The sequence below is a fragment of the Centroberyx affinis genome, unplaced genomic scaffold, assembly GCF_046629955.1.
Source record: "Centroberyx affinis isolate AG114_WGS23_722 - 3 ecotype Tasmania unplaced genomic scaffold, CSIRO-AGI_Caff_v1 ptg001095l_1, whole genome shotgun sequence".
Lineage (NCBI taxonomy): Eukaryota > Metazoa > Chordata > Actinopteri > Beryciformes > Berycidae > Centroberyx > Centroberyx affinis.
Window position 1 is genome coordinate 286,794 of NW_027279640.1, and position 23,586 is coordinate 310,379.

Here is a 23,586-nt window from a genome sequence, read left to right on the forward strand (position 1 = left end):
AATCTGTCGGTACATTTGGCAGCCTGAAATGGAGGGTGGGTACAAAAAGGGCTTTAGTTCTTAAAATGTTCTTCTGCAGATATCCTCAAAATGAAGCTGACATTTTGCACTTTAACCACAGTCAGCATGTCAGTTTATGTGCTAAATGCTAAAAGTGTAGAGAGTGAAAAGAGTAATAGTATGTAGCTCCACAAATACTCATGGAGCTCAAGGTAAATCTAAATTGTGTCAAGACAGCACAGCAAGCCTTACATTGACATTTACAGATTTTGATGTTTCTTTATTATGTCTACATGATTATATTATTGTAGCATGTTTTACTGTAAACACAATAAAAAAAAACAAGCATTCACAGATTCTGAAGTTAAATGATACGTATCTAATAGAAAAAATACCAGCTTTCGTCCGCTATCCCGACTTCTCTATATGTCACACATTTTCCAACCGTATCTCAAAATTCAGAAAATCCGGCAACCTTGAATAATTCCTGCCGTCACCGAACAGAAAGCTAATGTGACATGATGGGTCACTCATATCAGTGGAGCGTCTGTACCCTCTGGGAGTGAGAGAGGCGAGGCAGGAAGCCAGCCTTGCCTTGTATGTGAAGGGCTGCCAAATCAAAGGCAGGGATCAAAGGCTTGTCTTACCAGGTGTCCTTGATTACATAACAATTATAAAGTAGGTTCAGCATCGGTCTTGACGAGTTTACAAATTTTCCCCACTGCAGACAGGCAGGCTTTTTTTTTTTTTTTTTCTGCCGCGGTGCTGCCGTTTTTCTGTGAGGTTACATGAGAACGCTGTCAGATTTATTGGCAGACACAATCTCTCTGTCTGTCTGCATCAGTATAGTGGAGCCTCACTCGTGCTCAGATCAAAAACACTCAAGGGATGGTGAGACTAACCCTTTCAGATGCACAGTGTGGATTCATTGCAATTCCTTTTTTTAACACCCGTGGGTTTCTGGACCCCACTGCAAATGGCTGACAACCTGCTGTCAAATGGGATTAAGGAGAGCGTTACCTGGGTGCAGCAGAAGCATATAAAGGCCAGAGAGAACAATTCATCTCTCGGTAATGGCAAAAATGATGCTGGACCTGATCTGAGTGCTCTCTGCCACTGACCATAAAATCATTTACAAGGGAAAGATTTGTAGCCCGCCCTCATGTCACTCAACTGTGGAGGTTTTCGAAAGTGCCACCCAGGAATATGAATTGAAAACTCTTTTGCTAAAGGTAAATTCCACCCTTATTAGCAATGTACCTTGCATTTCTGGGTCCATTTTGTTGTTTGGTGATGGTGTTATGTTGTATATTTTTATTCCCGCGGATAACGAGGACAACGTGATGTCACATCAAGATATTTCCGTCACAGCTACATTGGAGTTTGATAGCAGAACATTTTTCAGCTATCTAAAACATCAGTAGTAAACAGCAGGTTTTGGTGTCAGCCCCTCTAGACTCACTATTTTGCACCGATGTTCAGCAATCATACAGGGAGAAATCCATCATAGACATAGACAGAGATACAAATTTCTCCACAGACAGGAGCCTCAGTAGACCACAATGCAATACTGCCATAAGAGGCAGAGATCACGGACATGCCACAATGTTTACAAACTAGTTAAATAAATAAAGCTAGCTAGCCAGCTGTATTTCTATCCCCATACGCCCACCTTTGATTGAAAGCAACAAGTTCCCGGCCGTTCTCTTGGGTTGTTGAAAGTCATTCTGGAAAACTAACTCACAAACTGAAGTAGAGTAGATCTGGCATAAAAAGCAAATTACAACACCTCATCACAAAATAACTCCTAGAATGCATTGAACATCACAAATTTATATTTAACAATGAAGGAGTATCCGAGGGTGGATTTTTCCTTTAAGGCTTCTGAATGCACACTGAGATATCCTTCTATATAAAGCTTGCTTCAGACCTGTTTTAGGGCCGTGCAGAAGCATGCACTGGACACACATGCACGCATGCATGCACAAACACAGTCACACACACACACACACACACACACAAAAAATCCATTTAATTGGCAACATTTCACAAGCCAGTCAATTCATCACAGTGGACATCTTAATTCATTTTGTGTGACAGTGACAGTGCAGTGATTTACCAGTTCTCCTCTTCCTGAGAGTGGAGTTCTGCTAGAAGAGACTCGAGTGGAAGGCTGCTGTCGTCCCTTGAGCGCCGCTGATAAGTCCTGTTGCTGCCACTCTTCTGTCACTCTCCTGTCACAGCCACCATCTTCATCTAGGCAAAGTCCTACACCTATTATCCTTAATTTCTGACTTGTTTATTGTCATTTGCTTCATATTTTTCCCTAACTTCTCCTCTGAATTGACATATTGCTCTGTATTTTTATTTATTTATTTTTCTCAAATGGAAAATATTTTAAATGAGTAATTATCCGATAATTCTGTCAGATCCCTCAGACTTCTGAGATGCAGTTTTCCTTGAGGTTGCCTTCCCTCTTCAGCGAAGGAAATAGTTTCACAGGAATTGTGTATGATGAGATGAGACAGGAACCTTGTGGGCATGACTAATGCTACTGAGTCCAATTAAACTGATGTCTTGTACCCACTGAATTAAATCAGCCTGATATGATCTTGTCTGTCTATGCATATATTTGCCTCTAGCTCTGATCACCTGAAAAAATATGACAACACGGAGGGCTTGAAACATGCGCAGATCTTCGTTCTCGTTGGTGAACTTCTACTTTGCCCTACATCCTGTTATTCAAATGCCTTCGCTGGAAACTTGTCAGGATGCTCTATTAGGGATTTGATGTATATCAGAGGAAAGGCTGGAAGTGCGGGAAACATTTTAAATGATATGTAGATATGACAGTTGCAGGGAGCCAGTCAGCAGCAGGGAATGAGCTAAATGAATTAATACTGTATTATTTAAATCGGTAGCCCTCTGAATGTGCTGAAATAGGTGGTTGCACTGGCTCACTCGCACAACCGCCACCAAATTACTGTGATTCCCTGGCTGTAACCACTGCACCACACCCAACTGAGCGTGAATTTACGACTTGGTTAAGTTGTGCTCTCCGACGGCTGCAACAGCTTGGGTGTGGAATGATTGTTAGTCTAGAGGAAGTCATAAATCAAAACAGGCCTCGGTTTGTCATTATCTATTAATACTCTGCTGCTCTTGCTCTAGAGTTCTGGAAACAGCGAGAAACTTGCACATTCTCGCTCTCCCCCAAGACTGAAAGATTTCCTTCTGAAAGATGGAGGTGAAAAGACAGCTCTTCAAAGTTTGCTTGGGTTGTGATTGATTTACTCATCCCACCATGGTCTGCTGCATGCGCTGACAGCTCTGGAGGTGGAACAGTGTTCAATGCCTTAATTGAGCCGAATGCTCAGAGCTTAAATGCTGCAGGCACAAAACCCACACAATTAGGAAGGACTAATGACGTGGAGTATCGCCCATTATTTCTCCAAATAACCCATAGGGGTTTCCACATTTAGCATCACTAAGTCTTAATGAGTGATTAGGAACAGGGAATATATAGTCTAAATTTGTGTTCGTCTTCACACGAGTCCATTTTAGTCAGTTCTACATCTTCTTGTGAAACAGAAAAGTGTCTGTATGTAGGTCGTTATTTGAAGACATGTTTGTTTGTTGCTGTAATTATTAAAATGTCCCTCTGTCTTTTCAGAGCCAAGATGATATGCATGTCATCTACAACAGTCAACTGGGTAAGTCTGATTTTCTTTTCCATTTTGTTGCAATAGCTGCCAAAACAAAGAAAAAGAAACAAGAAAAAGGAACACAAAATCAGTGTTAACAGTGTTGCTATCCTTTTGTTAAGCTCAGTTCTTAGACAGCACCTGTATTCAAGGCCACTATTAATTTATTTGGGTTCATATTTTTGAATCTGTTATTGTGTTTGATATTTGGATGCATCAGTGCAAATGAGTGTAATCTTGGATGACATTCAAACGGATGAACTATTACTTAGTATTTTTTTTTTCAGTTGTAGGAGAATTATACACTCAAAGGAGGGAGATGTATTATCACTTTATACGATCATGAACATTAAATCTTGACATGAAATATGTTGGACAGAGCGAAAATTGAACTTGCAAAATGCTATAATGAACATTTATTTGAACTTTCTGTCTGATGTCAGTCTCGAAGAATTCATCTTTTCCCATCTAGGAAATCTAAGAATAGTTTAAACTTATTCATAAATAGAGCCCCCCCCCCCTCTTTATCGATTTGACAACAACCAGGAGTTTCATAAGTAGAGCAAATAAAAAGATCTCATGCTTGCTTTTCATGCTTGAGAGGGCTCATACAATTGCAGAGTGCTCCATCTGAGAGTGATTTTCAGGAGCCTGCAGAGGAGTTTGGAGCCAACGTTCTGGACCTCTGCCTGTTGTTCATTCAACTGGGTCACCATAGAAGCAAAAGCACACAAAAGCAAGTTCATAATGCTCTCATTTGGCACCTCAGCACTGAGAGGAAATACAAACAGACAGCTATCTGAAAAATGGAGCTGCACTATCTGGCACTGCCATAGTAATTCCCTTTGTCACACCAGCAAAGCTACGGTCGCCTGCAGAGAATATTGTTTGTGGGCAGGAATTCTAAAGATGATAAAATGAAAGCTGTAGTGTATGTTGAGGCAGGACTTTTTCTTTGTTATAGCGATTCTTTGAACATCTAAAAGGTAGAACTGATTTATTTTCAGGAAACCTGCGGTGACCTTTTGTGTGTGTATGTGGCTCAAATGATGTTTCTTTAGAGAGAATACATGGTGCCGAATCTAACTGGAGTAATTGCATGATACATGCTGTGTCGTTATTAAAAAACATCTCATACTCCTTACCAGTAAAATTACACGGTTTAAAAAAAAAAAAAAAAAAACGTGTTCCATTCCTCCCCTCTGGCTGGAAGGTATTGCATGTAATTCATAAATATGCAACATGCCACCTTCAACAACACAGATTGTCAGCAGAAACACAGTTCAGCGTCGCCTGTCTTAGGAAGAGACATTTCAAACTTTCAAACTAACGACAATGTTGAGATGACTGGAACATCAAAATGCTGGGGCAGTTCATGCTCAAAAACGTGCATGCATGCACAACATACTCCAAAAGTAGCCAGAGCCCCGTGTGCCTGTTCAGTGAACCGTAACCCGCTGCAAAATAGTCAACAAAAGGGATGCATAATTCTGCGAGTGTTTCCCAGTTGAGCAAATAGGCATTTTCCGATGTACCGAACGTGCCTTTGTAGCACCAACATCACTGCTGTTAGACAGGAGCGCTCTTCTCCAAGTGACCATTATATTTCAGCTTGTGCATGTAGGAATATCCCGCTAACACTGGATCTGTTCTTAGATCTGTTTATATTAAATTACAGTGTTGATATCAAATGTCTAGCCCTAGCAGTTTAGCTAAAATGTTGATTTATAGGCAAAGTGTCAGGATACATGAGTCACAAAAATGAATAATAATGCGAGTGTTGCAATTCATCAATCAATCCAACCTTTTAACTAGGGATGGTGGTGAGATTCACATCGCAATATTCCACTAATACTGTATCTCTTCTTAGATCTGTTGATATTAAATTATAATTTTGATATCAAAGCAGCATTATGTTCTGCGGCACCACCACCAGCAACAGACGAATAATACAGATCGGGTAAGGCTATCGACTGCCTAGCCCGAGCAGTTTAGATAAAATGTTGATTTATAGGCAAGGTGTCAGGATAGATGAGTCACAATAATGAATAATAATGCAAGTGTAGTACTCCATCAATCAATCCAACCTTGTAGGTATGGATGGTAATAAATTTCAGATCATGTCCAGTGGTTTAACTTAGAAAATCAGATCTCAGGCTCATGTTTAGGGCTACATACAGTATGTGTATATAAATACACTTTAAGACAATAATATTTATTTATGAAGACTGTGGACAATCAAAGAAGTTTCGCCAACACTATAATTTTGTTTAAGATACACTCTGAGCCAGTCTGACATTTTGCTGTGCTTGCCAACCCCAGCTTTTTAAGTAAGTGGAACCAAGGCAATGATGTTCTGATCTATTATGCAATGTTTAGATGAGGCAGTTGGCAAAATCCAGTTGGCTGTTCACCCAGACCACAGAATCAGGAATGTTAAATTGCATTTACAGAGAGTGTTATCACTTATTTTATCATTAGACTATAGCTTTATGATTCTATATACTTTGCGGTGGCAATTTATTTATTTCAGATGTTGATTACAGATGATTACAGATGTTGCTGATCATTAAATGTATTTTTTTTTTTTTTGTTCATTTCGCTTGAGCAGTCAGTTCAGATGTCTGAATTTTGAAAACACAAGATTTTACTCTGCTGTATGATATTACAGTTGGCCTCATTTGGATTAAATTATTTTTCCAGTCAAACTCTATCAAGATTTCCCCAAGGGTTTTGAACTGAGACCCACTGAGACCTGGTTATGAAATCCCACATCCCAATATATTAGATGTCCCTTGACCCACTTTTGGGTTGTGACCCACCAACTGAGAAACACTGATTTGAGGAACATGAATAACATGGAAAAACAAAACAAAACAAAAACCCTTACTCTTTCCACCCTTGTATACTGTTATGGTTATGCATCATATTTTGTGATGAAGTGTTGTAATTTACTTTTTCAGAGTGCCCACTTTCCCTCAACCTGCATTGTATACTTATACTTCAGTTAGGGATTTCCTACATTTCCCAGAATGCCTTTCGACAACCTCCAGAAAACGGGTGTGAACTTGTTGCATTCCACTGTTGATTATATGTGTAGGTGGAGAGAGCAGCAGTGATAGCAATAGTGGAGGAGTTTTTCCTTATTGCTTTCTGTTGAGGCTCTACTGCAGAAATTGGTCTCTCTGCCTCTTCTACGGTGGATTTCTGCCTGTATGGTTGTTGAAAGTTGGTGCAAATTGGTGAGTCTAGAAAGAAGCCCTTGCTCTTTGATTCTGAGAGACTGACACCAAAATGTATCTGCCTTTGTAGCTGCACTGGAAATATCTTGACACGACATCACATTGTCTCCATTTGGCTACTTATCCACGGGTATAAGAAAAATACACCACCAAACAACAAAATGTGCCCAGACATGCAAGTTACATCACCAAAAGGTTTTTTTACAGTGTTACATTGTTTTAAGGTGGATTTTTCCTTTTAATGTAGAGCGTTTGATAGTTGAGAGTATAGGGCAAATCTGTACTTCAAACAGTGAACAGTGCCGCTTCAGAGCAAAGAAGGTCTGCCAGAATTTAAATCAGATTATCGCTATAACAATAATTAGGCCTAGGAAGGCAGCGCTACTGTCCCCTCTGCAGCAGCATTATATTCGTGCAGTGGCTGCGAGCCAGGCCCTCCAGGCCATGGGAAATCAGCATTGTAGCTCCTAGAAAGTATGTTCACAAGATGTTGATTGGACTCTTCCTGCCTACCAACTAGCATTTCTTGTCTCTGTCTCTGTCTCTGTCTCTTTCTCTCTCCCATGTTTGCCAAGAGCTGATTGTCTGCATGCCTGTCTCTAGAGACAAAAATCCATTGTCTGTGCTATTTTTTCTGAGCCTTTTTTTTTTCTGAACATGGCTGATGACTTTATTGTCCGGATTAAGATGGCGCCACGCATTCAACCTGAAATGTCACAAACCCTGCCAGCATTTTTGGACACCTCGTGTTGCCCAGACCAAGACCTAATCTGCTCAAATCAATGTACTGTATATCAAGCAGTTTCACTATTATCTGCTTGTCTTTCATGCTGTGGCCCATGACAAAGTGGTCCTAATTTTTGATTTTATTGTATCCTGATTTTAAACTCTGTGCATATGTTCTGGATGAATACTGTGTCTTAGTGGGACCCCAGGAAGAATAGCTGACACCCTTGTGCACAGCTAATGGGGATCCTTATCAATAAACAAAACAAATAAACAAACATATCACTGTTTAGCAGATAAAAATTGTTCATCTTCAAAAAAGCTTTTCAGCTTTCCAGGAATGTAGAAATACAGCCTTATTTTCAAATGGACATCCTTCCATTTCAGAAATTCTATTATGGGTATTGAATGGGTTTCATAAGCAAAACTTGGAATCTGTTAAAAGTTAATTGCCTTAGGGTCCTGAATTATTGATGCAAAGTGGGGTTTAAGGCTGACTTCAACACTCATTAGTCTTCGCCAGAGTTGTCCATGGAGTCGTGAACTCATGAGAACCTATAATGAGTGTGATTATTACAGGTTGCAGACCCTCTTTCCGAACTTCACGTGTTGAATCTGGTGTGTGATGTTTGTGTATGTGTGTGTGTGTGTGTGTGTGTGTCTGCTTTCCTACTTGGAGAGAATTGTAATGAGCTAATTTTTTTTACAGGCTTTTTCTCTCTGATGGCATTCCCCTCATGCGTCCTGCCTCCCTCTCTCCCTCCCCCACTCTCTCTCTCTTTCTCTCTCTCTCTCTCTCTCTCTCTCTCTCCCCGACTCTTTCTCCAATCTTAGTGCATCTCCCTATCTATGTTGGTTTGCTTCTTCATTTCACTCCCTTTCTGTCCTGCCACCCCCCCTCCCTGCTATTTTTCTCTCCTCTATTTTACAGAGAGATATTTATGACACTGACCTTTTCAGCGGTAAGCTAAAAGTTAAATACACCATGCTCTCTATTGATCCTTGAGCAGGGTAATTAAAAATCTGTATTAATATGAGAAGAAGGCTGATAGGAAATCGTTCCACTTGCTGCATGACACATAGGCTGGCGCCACACTGGATGGTTGCCTATAGAGAATATAAATGATTTTTATATGGCTAAATCAAACTCTCTGCAGCCTAAAAGTTGGTTGCATTGGATTTGTGCCTCTAGATTGAATATCACCGCGTGTCTGTGGATTGGCTATTAAATTCTGGTGTTATCCAGTGTGACGGTCATGGTTAGCTTGGTCAGGAAACTGCAGCCCAATTCTCTCCGGTGGGCTCTGTCTCTCGGAAAGCACCATTTGGGCACCGGGAAGGGAGAGACGGAGGGGGGATTTTTTAAGGAGAAGGATGATTCTAGGCCATCTTGTCTCGGGGAGTGCAATGATGTGAGTCATCGGAGTGTGGCGGGTTTTACACCGGCACAATCAGCCGCTGGACGGGGGAGCCGGGCCTGCCGCCTATGGAAATGAGCTATTGACATCCTCCATCATCCCTGACGATGTGCCGGCGATGAAGAGCTCAGGATCTGTCGCGGCAGTTTCATTGTTTTCCACAACAGCCTAATGGCCCCCGCTCACACACTTCCAGCTTTTTTGAGACATTCTCCGACGTTTGTCATCGCAATTGCCCTATTGATCTGCCTCCCGTCCTCCTGCGTGTTCTTCTTTTCGTAGTCAGAATTTTCCACTAGACTTAACAATCCCCCTGCCCCACAGTTAGTCACACTTTCGTTTGTGTGTGTGTGTGTGTGTGTGTGTGTGTGTGTGTGTGTGTGTGTGTGTGTGTGTGTTTTTCTCTCACTTGCATTGCCACGGAAGTCTGTTTACTTCACTGTTGGGATGTAGACTCTCCAGGCTGAAATGGAAAGTTACTGTGACAGCTCTGGTGACTACACACACCTGCTCTGTGACACTGATGGAGATGACAGAGCTGCAGGAGAGCCCACAGGTCAGTGTGCTCTCAGCTCCTCTGCCACTTGGCACCGTCTGCCACCCTGCTCTAAGGAAGTGTCACCACTGATTTGTGTCAATGAGGTGACAACACCGCAGGGCCAGGCCGCCACGACAACACACAAACTACATTTATGTGCAGATACAAATGCACACATACCAAATACCTTCTTGGTTTTTTTTTGCCTGTACCTCTCCCCTCTCATGTGTAGAGTTGAAGAGGTAGTGAGTACACACTGCATAACACTCAAAGCCTTTACCGAGAGTTTGCCATGGACCAGATGGTGATGGTCTTAAAAGGATGGCTCCATGCATTGAGAAAAGCATCAGATCAGAGAGAAAGAGGCAGAATTCTCCCGTGTCTCATTTCATCCAATATATTTCAAGGCTGATACAGTCTTTTTATCTATGGAGTGGCCTCTGTGGATTACTGAACGAGTGAGGGGAGATAAACGAACACTAGACTCATGCTCTCTAGTTCCAATGGCCTGGCAAAATAAATCATCTGTGCTGAGGTGACCAGAAGCCGGCTGCGGCTCTATCTCCCTGGGAACCACCATCTCTTTCATTTGAGTCATATTTTTCTCAGCCAAGAGGCATCAGCGGATAATCTCAGTTTGTCATTGAAAAGTGCTTTGCGCCATCTTTGGCACCAAAGGTGCTGTTTCAAATTTTTGCCCTATAATTCAATAGATTTATTGATTGCATACTTGCAATCTGGGATGGCCTGCATTGAGTGGCAATGGAGTGTACAAAGGTGATTGTGACCGCAGAGGAGAAGGACACAGGAGTGATGGAGATGAGAGGAGAAGGGGACTCTAAGAGGATTTTTCCTTTTCCCCTTTTTTCCCCGTTGTTTGATGATTAATCGAAACCCATTAGTGTAGAGCCGAGGCCAGTGAATTCACTCTTAATTAGTTTCTTTTTTTACCCCTCATTCTCCTTTGCTTTGACATAGGGTACGCATTATCTACACAATGAGGGATTGGCAAACTGCTTATCTGATTCTGCTGTGAGTCTCATGCAGCTGGTATTATTGCTGTACTTTGCAGTATCATGGGGCTGGTACCTCACCTGGGGCTTTAGAATACACTGCTTTATGTGAAATAAAATGCACACACACGTATATACACGCACACACACGTACGCGCACACACACTTGTTCATTTAGCAGACTCAGCAGAAGGACATTTAGAGGTGGTGTAGTGGTATGGGAGACATATTCGCTCTCTAAGCTCAGCTCTCGGCGGAGGTTAGATCTGTTGGAGATGGACATGCTGAGATTTAGCAAGTAAATCCCCCCCCCTTGCCAGGGCTTGAGGATCAATGGGAGCTTTGTTATGTAGGGAGCAGGGCAGAGACACACCCACCCAACTAAATTAAAAAGATCTGACACAGATACAGTGATCCGACATAGTGTCTACCCCTGACCCCGGTGCTAATATCCCAGCCCAGGGTGGGAATAGGTTCAAGTAGTGTAATTGAAGAGGAGGCAATCCATCTAATCCTGCCATTGTCAGCACTCCCCCTTCCTCTCTCCCCTCGCATTGCTATCGCGCAACTATTCCAAAGGGAAGATTATAGACCTGTCAGCAGCTGCTGTTACTTATTTATGTTTTTGAAACGCTAAAATACTCGTACTCAGCAAATTTTGTGAAGCTTCGTAGAAAAACTCCTTCTGGTAATCAGAATTTATGACACACAGTATATCCTTTATGACTACATTCTGTACAAATACTTAAGTAGCTAATTAAAATGTCTCGAGTTTGTGTGAATTATTTGGCACCAAGCCCCTTATGTTTGTTTGAGCCCAGATTAATTGGAAAGTATACACAAGAAGGCCTGCACATCTCATTACCGGGAGTATCTGAGCCACCCATCATGGCAGGAAAACTTTGACATCTCTTCCACTTTTCTACTTACTCCACACCTGGATGTGGGCTGCCACCTCTCAGCTCTAAATCCTGGCTTGAAAAGGTTTTTTTGTTGTCACAGTCATTCCAGCCAGGTGCTGCTGGAAAACTTCATTTTGATGTGGAGGACAGCTTAAAGGATTTAAGAGCTGGCAGATGTAATTGTACAGAGCAAAAGACAAAACTGATGATTTTTTATTTTTTTTTATTTACACCCCCCAATCCTTCAGTCTAGTTTTGATTGTATTGGCCATGAGAGCCACAGGGTTTATGTGGACTTGTTTGTGCAGCCAATGTCATTCCTCACTGAGTCCTGTCACTATTGCTGCACTCTAAATAGATTTCACATGAAGCAATAGACCTGCAACTTGCAGGGCCAATGACAAAGATAGTATCTAAACATGTCGACGCTGAGGCAGCTTATATTAGCAGCAGTTAAACTGACATTGTTGAGTTACCACACTAAATTGGCTCTGTGTTAACCTTGGCCATAACATGCATTAAGAATACTGAATAATATCGACAAGGTGGTTCAGATGCTCAGCCAGACAGCTGGGCTGTGTAAACCTTTTGGTTTTTTTAAGGCACCAGATACAAAAAACTCATCTGACTGCTAATCATTTTATTAAGTAACACAATCTGGGCTGTGACATTTACATACACTCTCCCCAAGCCAATTAAGCTCTTGATGTGGTGGTTATTATCACCAAGCCAATAAGGGAGATTAGCAAAAGGAATCTGTTAACGCTGCCCTCCGCTGCAGAAGTCACCTCGGATATACAGACTGTGTCTCTTATCTTGTCTTGCTCTCAGAAGGTCATCGATTGCCATGATCCTTTTTCACAGTATGTGAGCAGTCTCTGATCTCTGTCCTTTGTGTTTCCTCCAGACCTGCGGGAGATAGTGTTTGTCATCCAGAGTCAGAGCAACTCCTTCCATGTGAGGCAGGCAGAAAGACGGAGAACAGATTTACTCAAGCAGGCACAAAGTCTGACAGAGGTAAGAACCTAGTGACCCTTCACTCACACACATGAACACACACACACACACACACACAAACATACACACACACTCTTACATTCACCAACAATAAACCTGTACAGGCTCACAATTTAAGAGAAAGATTCAACAAACAGTCGCTCTAATCCGGTACTTATCATCACCACCAGCACCTAAAAGTCCCATCTGAACGTGAGCTGGTGTAAAATGTTTTTATTGCCACATGGTGTCAGTACTGATTTTGAAAACAGATGCAAATACTGGTTGTTTAAATTGGTAATCCATCTGGGAGGATGGATTTCATACGACTCGCATTGCCTACACAGAAAAAAAATGTCTGTTTTGCTTGATGTTTGCTATTTATTATACTGTCATTTCAACACTATCATTATAATCTTCAATATTGAATTCTGGCACAAAGAATTATTCATGATAATCTTCAGATTAACCCCCTGCAGTACTTTCAAGTATGAAACATGAAACTGCGATTTGAAATATGCAGCATACTTTAGAACATGCATTAGAAACCCACAGCGCCCTGCAAAGTCAAATTTATTATTTATATGTTTATAATGTCATGTATTTATAAGGAAATTCCAATGTTTGTGCATATAAAGTATAATGTGTTTTGACATATTTTAGTCTTAATATCCATTCGATTAAGTTGTCATGTTAGATATCTGATTTTCAGATATGTATTGCTCTACTCAACTCAACTCTCCATGTCCGGGCTTCTTCTGGGTAAATTCTTGATGGAAATTGGTTATTATCACATGGCGAGGAACATGCAGTATGAGCATTAAGTTCATCTTAATGAATATTGTAATGCCTGCATGTGATTAGGGGACTCCAGGGACTATTTTACCGAATATTTGATGTAATTTGTAAAATTTCAGTGAACATACCAGGATCATGTCATAGCAAGAAAAAGAGCAAATCTGCAGGTCAGGATGCCCTCTGCTCCTGTTCATTAAATCCCTTCCATGCCCGATGAAATGCAGCGTAATACATTATTATATTCCACGTGGCTGAATAGTGAAAGCAGCATCACTAATTGTGATATTATAGGAAATTAGATGAAGAATGTCTCTGTTCGCCGTATCTAGAGACCAAGTTAGATCTCTTATTTGGGTTTAGATTTCTGTGGTCTTGGATTTGTCTCAGACTCAGGTGTTTTTTGACTTCGTCTTGTCTCAGTTTCTGCCACTGCTGGGTGTCACTTATCAGTTATGTATTGAATGACTGATTGATTCATTGATTCATTGGTTGCACAAAACACACGTTAAAATATTTAAATAATCATAGTTCAGCTGTGATTTCTCTGTCCCATGTGTTAGTATGATTGGAACATAATCACAAAATATTTAGTATATCCCACCATTTAAGTGCCATGGTCTTGAAAATGACTTGACTCTCTGGTCTTGTTCTGGTCTTGTTCTTGTCCCCCTTTGGCCTTCACCTGACTTGGACTCACGTAGATCCAGTCTTTGCCTCAACTGATATTTGTCTAATGTGGTTTTGACAACAGCTCTAAAACCCTGCATCTCAGTTATGAAACAATATAAAGTCCGGAAAAAGAATTTATGCAAACCCAGATCACAATTGCTTGGATAAAATGACACCAAGCCCTTATCATCCTGAACTTTCAAATCTGTTCATACATCAACTGTTGGGACACCAACTTTGATTGTTGGTTGTCCACAATTTTGAAAGACATAAAAGGAATCTGTAACATTTCAACTTGCATGCAGTGAATAGTGACATCAGTTTTTCCCAATAGAAAAGACTTAGTTACACTAATGGACATCAAATTGACAAGATAAGATGGACTTCATGAATGCCATGTCAGTCCTGTGGCTACATTTATGATCCCAGCAATCTCTAGCGTTTTGCTATCTGTTGAATGCAATTACGCAAACTGAACCCCTGCAGAATTTAAATCCGCAACTTTTCAAAGAGGCTGCAGTAAAGGCTTGACAGCTTTTCAAAGAAATATGAGACTCATGACCTAAATGAGTTATCTTGACACAGTTATAATGGAAATAACTTTAACCATAAACACAGGAATAAAAAAAGGCTAAAAAAAAAATGGCAACAATGGATAACACAGCCAGCAAAATAGCTTGGAAAGTAGAACCAGCTCACTCTGACTCATATTTGTTTGTGTAGCACATTTCCTTACAAATACTCAATGTGATTTCACAGAATAAAAAGGCAGAAGAAATAAAACCAAAGCAGAAAATTCTGATTACATGAGAAACGCCAAGTTATCCACACAAAAATATACACAAAAAATTGCACTCCCCCATGTGACCCATTTACCACCCCAACCCTCCTAAGTTATACATAAAAGCTACACTCTCAACCTGCCAGCACCACACTCCCAGCCCCACAGCACAACACACAGGCACTATCATTCTCACCATATTATGTGTAAGCTATACTGAATAATAAGGTCATAAGTTTATTCTTGAATGAGCATATTGTTGGGGCTCATTTCAGGTCAGCAGGCAGGCTATTCCATCGCTTGGGTGCGTAAACGTTAAATGCTGTTTCACCAGACAGTGTGTCTGATATATATTGTGCTGCGAGGTCAGTGAGAGCTTTGTAGACCAGGAGTAAGATGTTTGAAATCACTTCAGAAATTTACTGGAAGCCAATGGAGACATATGTTCAGATTTTTTTAGTCCTATAAGACACGAGCTGCAGTGCTTTGGATAAGCTTTAGTCGTCCAATAGTTCTCTTAGGAAGTCCTGAAATTTTAATTACGCATTAATGACTGGAAGTAAGTAAGTAATTTTCAATTAAAGTAGATGCAGTATCTCATTATAGCATTACAATGACTGGTAATTATTAATTAATATGAAGGTAAACAAAAGGTGCTGTTTACCGAGCTAGGCCCTTTCTGGGGTTTCTGTTGTTTTCTGTTGTTTGTGTAGAGTTAGCATGGAGTCTTTTGTATACATATGTAAATATTGTGCAGTGTCAGTATTGATGTGTCTTCTAAAATATATAATGTATTATTGTATGTATTCAATATTATAAGCAAACGAAAACCTAATGGAAAAACATTGATTGTCTCTGCACAGGTGTAGTCACTTTCTCTAATGAATGTTCTTGCCCTCTGTGGAAGATAAATCGATGGAAATAGTGTGCGGAAGCTTTGTTCCTTTTTGAACCAGCTTATATAACCTTTTTCGCCTCCAGCACCTCTCTAAGTCTTCAGAAGTGTGCAGTAGTTTCCCTTATCTAATACAATTACAGGTAAAAGACCTTTTCTTTTTTTACTTATATATTACTCAGTAATGCTATAACTAGTTATTACATATATTTTACCTGGATATTACGTAGTTATTTCCACTCAGTACTGCATAATTAATGGCCTGTAATTTAAAGAGTTACCCACTAGTCTAGCCTGCTGGTGAGATAGGAAATTTTGGTAACACTTTAGATTAGGGAACACATATTAACTATTAATAAGTTGCATATTAGAAGCGTATTGTTTCATTATTAGTCATTACAAACCGCTTATTAGCACCTTATTCTGCACTATTGTATTCTACAAATATGCCCTCAGTAGCATCCTAAGTAGTACTTATAGCAGTCAGTAAGGAAGTTGTAGCACATGAATTGGGCTTTTAGCATGCTTTGCTCAGAATGGGGCTTATAAGGTGCTAGTATCACATATAATTGAGAGAAATTATTAACCTATTGAGGGAAAACCCATAGTTAATAGTTAATGTGTTCCCTAATCTAAAGTTTTACAGAAACTTCTTATTTTGGAAGTATTCTTCAAATGATAGATGGCTGACTTACTGATACTACGATGATGTGATTTTGAAAATTCAGGTCAACACCCGTGATAACTCCTGACCTAATCACTGCTCCTCAGAGAAGTAACCACAGACTTAACACCCAAGACAAGTATTTCTGTTGTATCCTTGCTCAGCTGTAGCAGGTTTTGTAACATCCACAAATTTACATCTTCCAAGCAGTTACACAGTCTACACCAGGAAGGAAACCCTGTTTATTCTGTGTGATTGCTCACACGCTTTGCTCCTACAGTTCAAGATGCCTCCTGCCCTCTGGGAGGACATTTACATTACATTTATATTTCAGGCATTTAGCCGATGCTCATATCCAGAGCGACTTACAAGCGCAACAGTAGAATGAGCTTAAAGTCCTAAATCTCTAACAATACAACCTAAGCTGCTCCACAGCACCAAGGGCAACTGAGAACGTCTCTCAGATGCTGTTCATGTCAAGTACAAACAGCCTCTCGACTCAAAATGAAACGTAGCCTTGGAATTTGCACAAGCCTCACTTGCAATACCTCCACTAGATATATGTGCATATGTTATTGTTTTTTTAGTTTTCTACCTTGCGTGGGCAATAATGTTATATTATTTTTTTATATTAATGGAAATTGATTCAAACACAAACTAAGGATGACTTTACTATGCTTTTACACAAAGATTGACAGTAATTGTGACATTTTTATCATAAACATTAACACACACTTGAAGTAAACTTCCATTTCACTTCCATCCTTTCCCATGTATCACTTGTCTTATCTTAAGAATTTATGCCAATGACTAAAGTCAGACAATTCTGAATCAGAGCCTAAAAAAAGACTGGGAATGAAAGTGTTTTAATAGGGAATGCTGCACTGAAATTACAGATCGGGCCTTTATTGGCTTTAGCTATGGATAACATATGTCATTCTTTACTCCAGCTCGTTATTGTTGTGGCTTTGACAGGCGGCAGCTGTATCTGCAGTCTGCCCCCAGCCTCCTCTATGATTAAAAGCATAGCTTCCTGTCCCTCCATTATAACCGGGTCTCAGTGACCCCCATCTTCTCCCAAACCACCAAGCAATCGGTGTCCTATTCATTGTTAGCATGTCCACACAAGGACAGGCTCTTATCTCTTGATTAGGAGTCTGCAGCTGGCACACAATGGCCATAAAGAAATCACTTCTGCTCAGATGCCTCTCTCATGACAGGAATGTTGACAGCTCTTTGAAGCAAAAGCTATGTTTCTGAGGCTGTATTATTATCTGAACACTACAATGTTTCCTTTCTTTTTAATTATTTTTATATGTTTTTCTCTTTTTTTCGCAATGGACGTAATGTGAATATCAAGTTAAGACAAATTGAATAAACATGGTAGGTGTCATTATGCCATTAGCTTTGAGATAAAGCTCATCTTAGACGAGTGCTAACAAACCCCAACTGACTAATAGGGTTTAATAACAGTAAACAGTGTCAGACTCGTTGCTTAAATCAAACAGGCTGCAGTTAGACAGAGTGTGAGAGTGGCTCAGAGGGAAATGTTCCCCCTGACTTCCCGCATGATGAGTGGACCATGCAGTAATGAACCACAGGGTCTTACGCTCTGCTGCTTTGTTTTCCTCACAGTGTGAAACATCCCCTCTCATGGCTCTCACTGACAGTCCTCACACGCCTTCTCCATTCCTTCCTCACTACACAAAATTGTACTGAGACAGAATTTCCTTATTTTGGAACGACCGGAAATTTCCATGTCCTTGTCTTGAGGCCTAAAATAGGCTGCCCCTTTTTTTTCCCAATGATGTTTCTGGGGTGTGTTTTTTTTTAGGAGTTTGTTTCATATATAGAGTGCAAGAAGCAGCACCCCTGTAGCAGATAGGCACCGTAACCGGTTGCAGGAATCGAACCTGTGGCCTTCCAGTAACGGGACAGTCTCTCTAACTGCCCCTCACTGTACAAGGCCTACCTTAATCATCCTTAGCTTTGTGTAGACTTTATAAACAAATGTTCTGTCTGCTTGTCTCTTTCAGAAACCACCTGTGGTATTGCTTCTTCACAGTCTGTCAGATCATGAGGGAGACTGGAGTATCCTTCCTCTGCTGCCTTAGTAAGTGTGATAGAGCTTTCTGGTTTAAATGAGCACATGGTAGCCTGATTAACCAAAGATTTGAGGCTGCAAGATGTGGCCAAAATAATATAAACACCAAAACAGTGTCTTCTCACAGTTGGGTACTTTTGGTGGTTGTGTAGCGGTTTTGGCGGCGTTTAGTTTGCCATGGTTTTAGGTTCAGCGGCTCTTCAGAAGGCTATGTAAATCACTGCTAAAAAAATAATTGTGATTGATGCAGTCATATTATGATGCATGTCTCGCCCGATGGGTCTGTAACAATGACAATAAGCCTATTGGCAACGTGTTTGTAGTCATCCAGTGGTCTGAACAGCATGATAATGATGGTAAGTGTATTCTCTGGTCTCCTGAATAACCAAATATGTATTCCGTAAATAATTTTGGGAGGTGCCAAATAGCGTCGGAATCTGTCTTTTCTCCTGCCATGATAAAGATTGATGACCCAGATGATCAAAAGCCAAACCGTTACAGAGACACCCTCCATGAAAGAAGTCTGTATGCTGGTGTTGCTTTTATTGCCTCTCTGCCCTCTAGGGAAAACTGTGTGGCTGCTTTGATCTGACTGGGTCAGGAGCCGCAGTTAGGTCACTCAGAGTGGGCTGGAATAAAAAAAAACAGCTTTTCTAGGTTTTCTCTGTGCATGGCTATGTTCAATTGATAATTTATCCTTGTTGTAACCCTGTTTCACCTAAGGGTACAGCACTGCTATTTGGCTTATTTGTTGATACCTTATGTTTTTTTGTGTCTCCTAAGTTTATCTCACTCCTTTGGGAAAAACTCATCCTGGATTGTATTTCTCGAGGAGGAAACCCATGTGAAGATAGCTAAACTCGTTCAGGTCCTCGCAAAGTTTGACCGGAATAAAGTGAGTAGATACGCTCTCCTACTTTGCACCTCTCTCTCTCTCTCTCTCTCTCTCTCTCTCTGTCTTCAGCCAAATTCATCAAGACTAAAGATTTCTGTTTCAAGCTCCAACTTGGTTGTTGATCATCGGCTCAATTAGAGGCATCAGGTTGGCTCCGGTTCCAGGGCAGCTGCTGAGCTTCACTGCTCAGTCAACTCACTGGAACCTGTCAGACATGTGAGTCACTCCAACTGGAGATGTAGATTGGAACAGTTGGAACCTGGAACACTGTCTTATCAGTTATAAAATTGTTTTTTTCTGTGTTTTGTTGTAGAATTTCTTTATATATCTGTTGGTGAAAAATATTGGATAAATGTCACTGTCAGAAAGTGATGAATTGGCATTGTAATGAAAAGTCACATTACTTGTTTTCTAATCAAGCATAGCAAAATAGCTTTCCCCACCAATTCTGTTTGCTTTATGAATTTTTTATGATTTCTTTTTCTGAGCAAGAATTTTTTTTATTTTCATGGCCTGATCTGTAGATTTAGCAGTTTTTCGTGGCTAATTGTACTTGTCGACAAGCCTTGACAACACACTCGCATGCTTTAGTAGGTTTTCCACTGTAACAAGAGCCCAAAATGTTGCTAATTACTCTTGGATGTAAGGCCTGCAGGAAAAAAGTTACCAGCAAAGGCTCAAGTTTGCTTTGGTCTGCCTGAGAAAAGCTGTGCATAAAAATTAGTAGAAACCCTTTCATATTCATGCTGGGGCATTGTGGAACCTGCATGCTGTTTCAATTCCAAGTCAGAGATGGAATTCATTATTGTGTCAGTATCCGTGACTTTACCCTGAGGAGGAAGAGACAATGGATACAACATCTTATGATTTGATTCATTACAACGCGCCCTAAAGCGCAGACTTGCGAGCCCTCTCTCACAGGTGTTACAATTCAATATGACCAGCCTGGTATTGTGCTAAGCAAGATGAAATTTGTGCTCTCTTCAGAATGTATCAAGTACGCACGGCTTGTCTCGTCCAAGCCACTTTCAAATTAGCATACACTGAGACACCAAGATAGATAGCAAGACAGTTAATTAGACATGCAAATTTTGACACATGTATTGATTAGTTTGATTGACAGGCATAACTTCTGCATTCACAGACATTTAACGGGGCTGTAATAGAAATATTGTTTATGCAAATATTTTTGTAATGTCTGTGAATAATATACCTTGGCATTTGGAATAAAAGCCAATAGACTAACAACATGCATGAAATAGAAATATATTAATACAAATAGAATCTTGTGGTAAATTGAAGTCAATTAATTTGCTACTGCATGAATTCAAATACCTCATTACACACGTGTACAAATGGCACTTTTAAACTAACTGTAATAGGATTTTCTCTGAATATAAAATTAATTTTACTCCAAATATGCCAAGAAATGTGATGAGAAATTTGGGACTACATTCTGGCAACTTTGAGCTGCTTACTATCAGCAAAATCTCATTATTTCCCCACCCGGTTACTTTTAATGCACAACTTAAGTCACCGGAAAGAATTTCAAAGATTTTGTGGCAAGTGGAGTGTGAGAACTCCCAAATTGGGCCAAAAGCACAAATGTGTCATCACAATAAATCTCACAGTTATACAGTATCTAAATGGGAAAAAAAAAAAGTGGAGAGAACTAACATGCACCTGGTAATGACACTGTGTCCATTTATCAGGAGTGGTTTCTGGGTAAGCCCCTCCACGATGCGGAGTCAACCATCATCCATCACTACGCCTTCGCAGAGAATCCCTCCGTCTTCAAATACCCGGACTTTGCTGCTGCTTGGGCCTTAAGCATCCCGCTTATTGCACGGTTAGTTTGTGTATCTGTAGACTTTAACCTGTAGGTTGTTCAATTCATGTCACAATGCCGTGCTGTGTTTTCTGCTGAACAAATTGGCTTTACTATATAATGCATATTTCATTGTGCACTGCTTTAGAATTGTTGTTTTTTTATTTTTTTAGGCTTGCAAACAAAGTGAGAGACGAGCCGCTTAAATCTGACTTCACTATTGACCTGAAACATGAGGTAAGACAACATGCAAATCTTGCCTTTAGGTTTTGTATTGAACATCCCAACAAGGTTCCTATAGCCTTTCAGCCATTTTCTCTTACTGATTCCTTGTTTCTCACACTGAAGCCAACACCAGCCTACTGTAATTTATTTGTGCATAGAGCAAGGCATGAAATTCATCTAACCTTGAAGCGAAATCTCATTACTTCCTACAATTGTCATGGTGCAGTATTGAGGTTCTTATTTCTTCACAAGGGAATACCACCGAATTTCAGTCCAAGAGGGAACGAGGGATTTTGACACTGGATAGACACGGCATCAGGCTGCTCAAGCACAGTCTGAATAGGTGGTTCGGTTACAGATGGCGTGGAGTTCATTCTTCAAGATCCAGGGAAAATATTGTATAGCCTTTTCATACAAAAAAGAAGATCCATTTTAAGTGAATTTTTCTTGCAATGGAAAATAAATAGATGCACCGCAACATTATGTGCATATAAAAGGAATTTCAAGTGAAATTAATATCAAATTATAAATTGTTCCTTTAAACACTACGATACACATTTGCAGCTTTTGATATATATGAAACTTCATATAAAAGATATTTTGTATGCAAAAGTGCAGACAAATGTTGCATGAATCTATGGAATGAGTCCAGTTTATTGTCAACAGATCGACTCCAGGCTGTAAGTTGGCATATCATCACAGTAGTTTCTACTTTTTGGAGACAATCGCTGATATTCACAGTACTGATTGTGCTGTTCTAGGCTATGGGAACGGCTTATGTGAATGCTTAAATTGGTGGTTTCACCTCATTGCACATTCTTTTACTGTAACTTCTACCATCTACCTCCTTAAAGGATACTCACAAAATCCTAGATCTTTTTTTGTATTCTTTCAGGAAAGTGGTAATACTCACCATTTCTCTTTTTATCCTCCCTCTCCCTCATCGCCTTTTCTCTTTTGTTTGCCTCTCTCTCTCACACATAAAGTACACTCGCCAGGCTTTTTACAGATTACCTGACACACTGTTGTACCTAGAGCATGACTGCCGCATTTACCTTGAAAGACAGAAATGATCTCGGGCTTTTCCTGTTGAATTTAAAATAAGGCGTTTTGTGTCTACAAGGTGTTTTATCGTGGCTTGAAATCCTGACAAAATCAATCTCTGTCACCGCAGGTTGCGCTGTACATCTGGGAGAACGGGAAAGGTCCACATCTCACTGCCGTGCCTGAGCTGTGCACGGAGCCGGACGACGCTCCTCGAGCCCAGCAGTGTGCCACCACTCTCAGCAGCTTGCCTCCCCTGTGTGTGGGTACCTGCTCCATTCCTGACTCTTAAAAGCATCATTTTGATTCTCCTTACCCCCCCAGAAACTGGAAAGAGAACACAATGATGATGGTTTTATTATTGAAGAATCGCTATTGTATATCAGCTTTTAAATAATCGTTCTCATATTTGGCTTCTTATTTGTCAGATGATAGGAAGGACGATGTAACAATTGTTTTTTGTCTGCGAGGGGGAGAGGACTAGGAGGATGAAGGGCGGGCCAAGAGTGGCAGTGGCAGATTTAGGGAAACAGACAATAATCCCACGGGAAATAGTGAGCACTATTATAGCCAGACTTTATTTTGTGGTCAGAGGCATAGTGGATTTTCTATTTTGTGGAGAGCACCGTGCCGTGGAAGAACAGAAGTTGAAAGTGAACAGCCAGGTAAAAAGAAATATCTGGATCTGAGCCAAAAATCGTAAAAATAAATAAATAAAAAAATCATCCTTCTGGAGGGTTTGTGGTCCTAATTCGATGAAACATCTGTGAAGGGAGATGCCCGCTTGATAAACCCACTGACATACCCGCACTCACACACACTCACACACTGTAACATTTGGATTAGGTGGCTGGTGAATGGTGCTGCCTGTCTGACGGCCCAGTAGATTTATGACTGTGTAGCCTGGTGTTCTGTATGGTCACCGTTTGTGGGGTAGTACATCATTCCTTTGACATCTAAAATGGGCTTCTGTACGAATGCTCGCCCCGGACCTATTAGAGATTGTTACACCACATCCTGTGTATTGGTAAATGCTCCCGGAAAAACTCACACTGTAGCTCACGCTGAAGACATTTTTTAATGTATTCTTTCTGTTGTTGATTTAGTTAATCTCTTCATGTGATTTTTTTTTTTTTTTGGAGCT

At 40.5% G+C, this 23,586-nt stretch overlaps 1 protein-coding gene across 1 annotated transcript in view; it reads left to right on the plus strand.

The window, feature by feature from the left end:
- The window catches only part of b3glcta (beta 3-glucosyltransferase a), a 53,790-nt gene that overhangs the window by 16,094 nt on the left and 14,110 nt on the right, over positions 1-23,586 (plus strand). Inside the window, exons 3-9 of the mRNA XM_071523622.1 lie at positions 3,674-3,713; positions 12,451-12,560; positions 18,383-18,459; positions 19,234-19,345; positions 21,058-21,194; positions 21,347-21,410; positions 22,573-22,704. Coding sequence (XP_071379723.1) covers positions 3,674-3,713; positions 12,451-12,560; positions 18,383-18,459; positions 19,234-19,345; positions 21,058-21,194; positions 21,347-21,410; positions 22,573-22,704 — 672 coding nt within the window. The remainder of the gene's footprint in view (positions 1-3,673; positions 3,714-12,450; positions 12,561-18,382; positions 18,460-19,233; positions 19,346-21,057; positions 21,195-21,346; positions 21,411-22,572; positions 22,705-23,586) is intronic.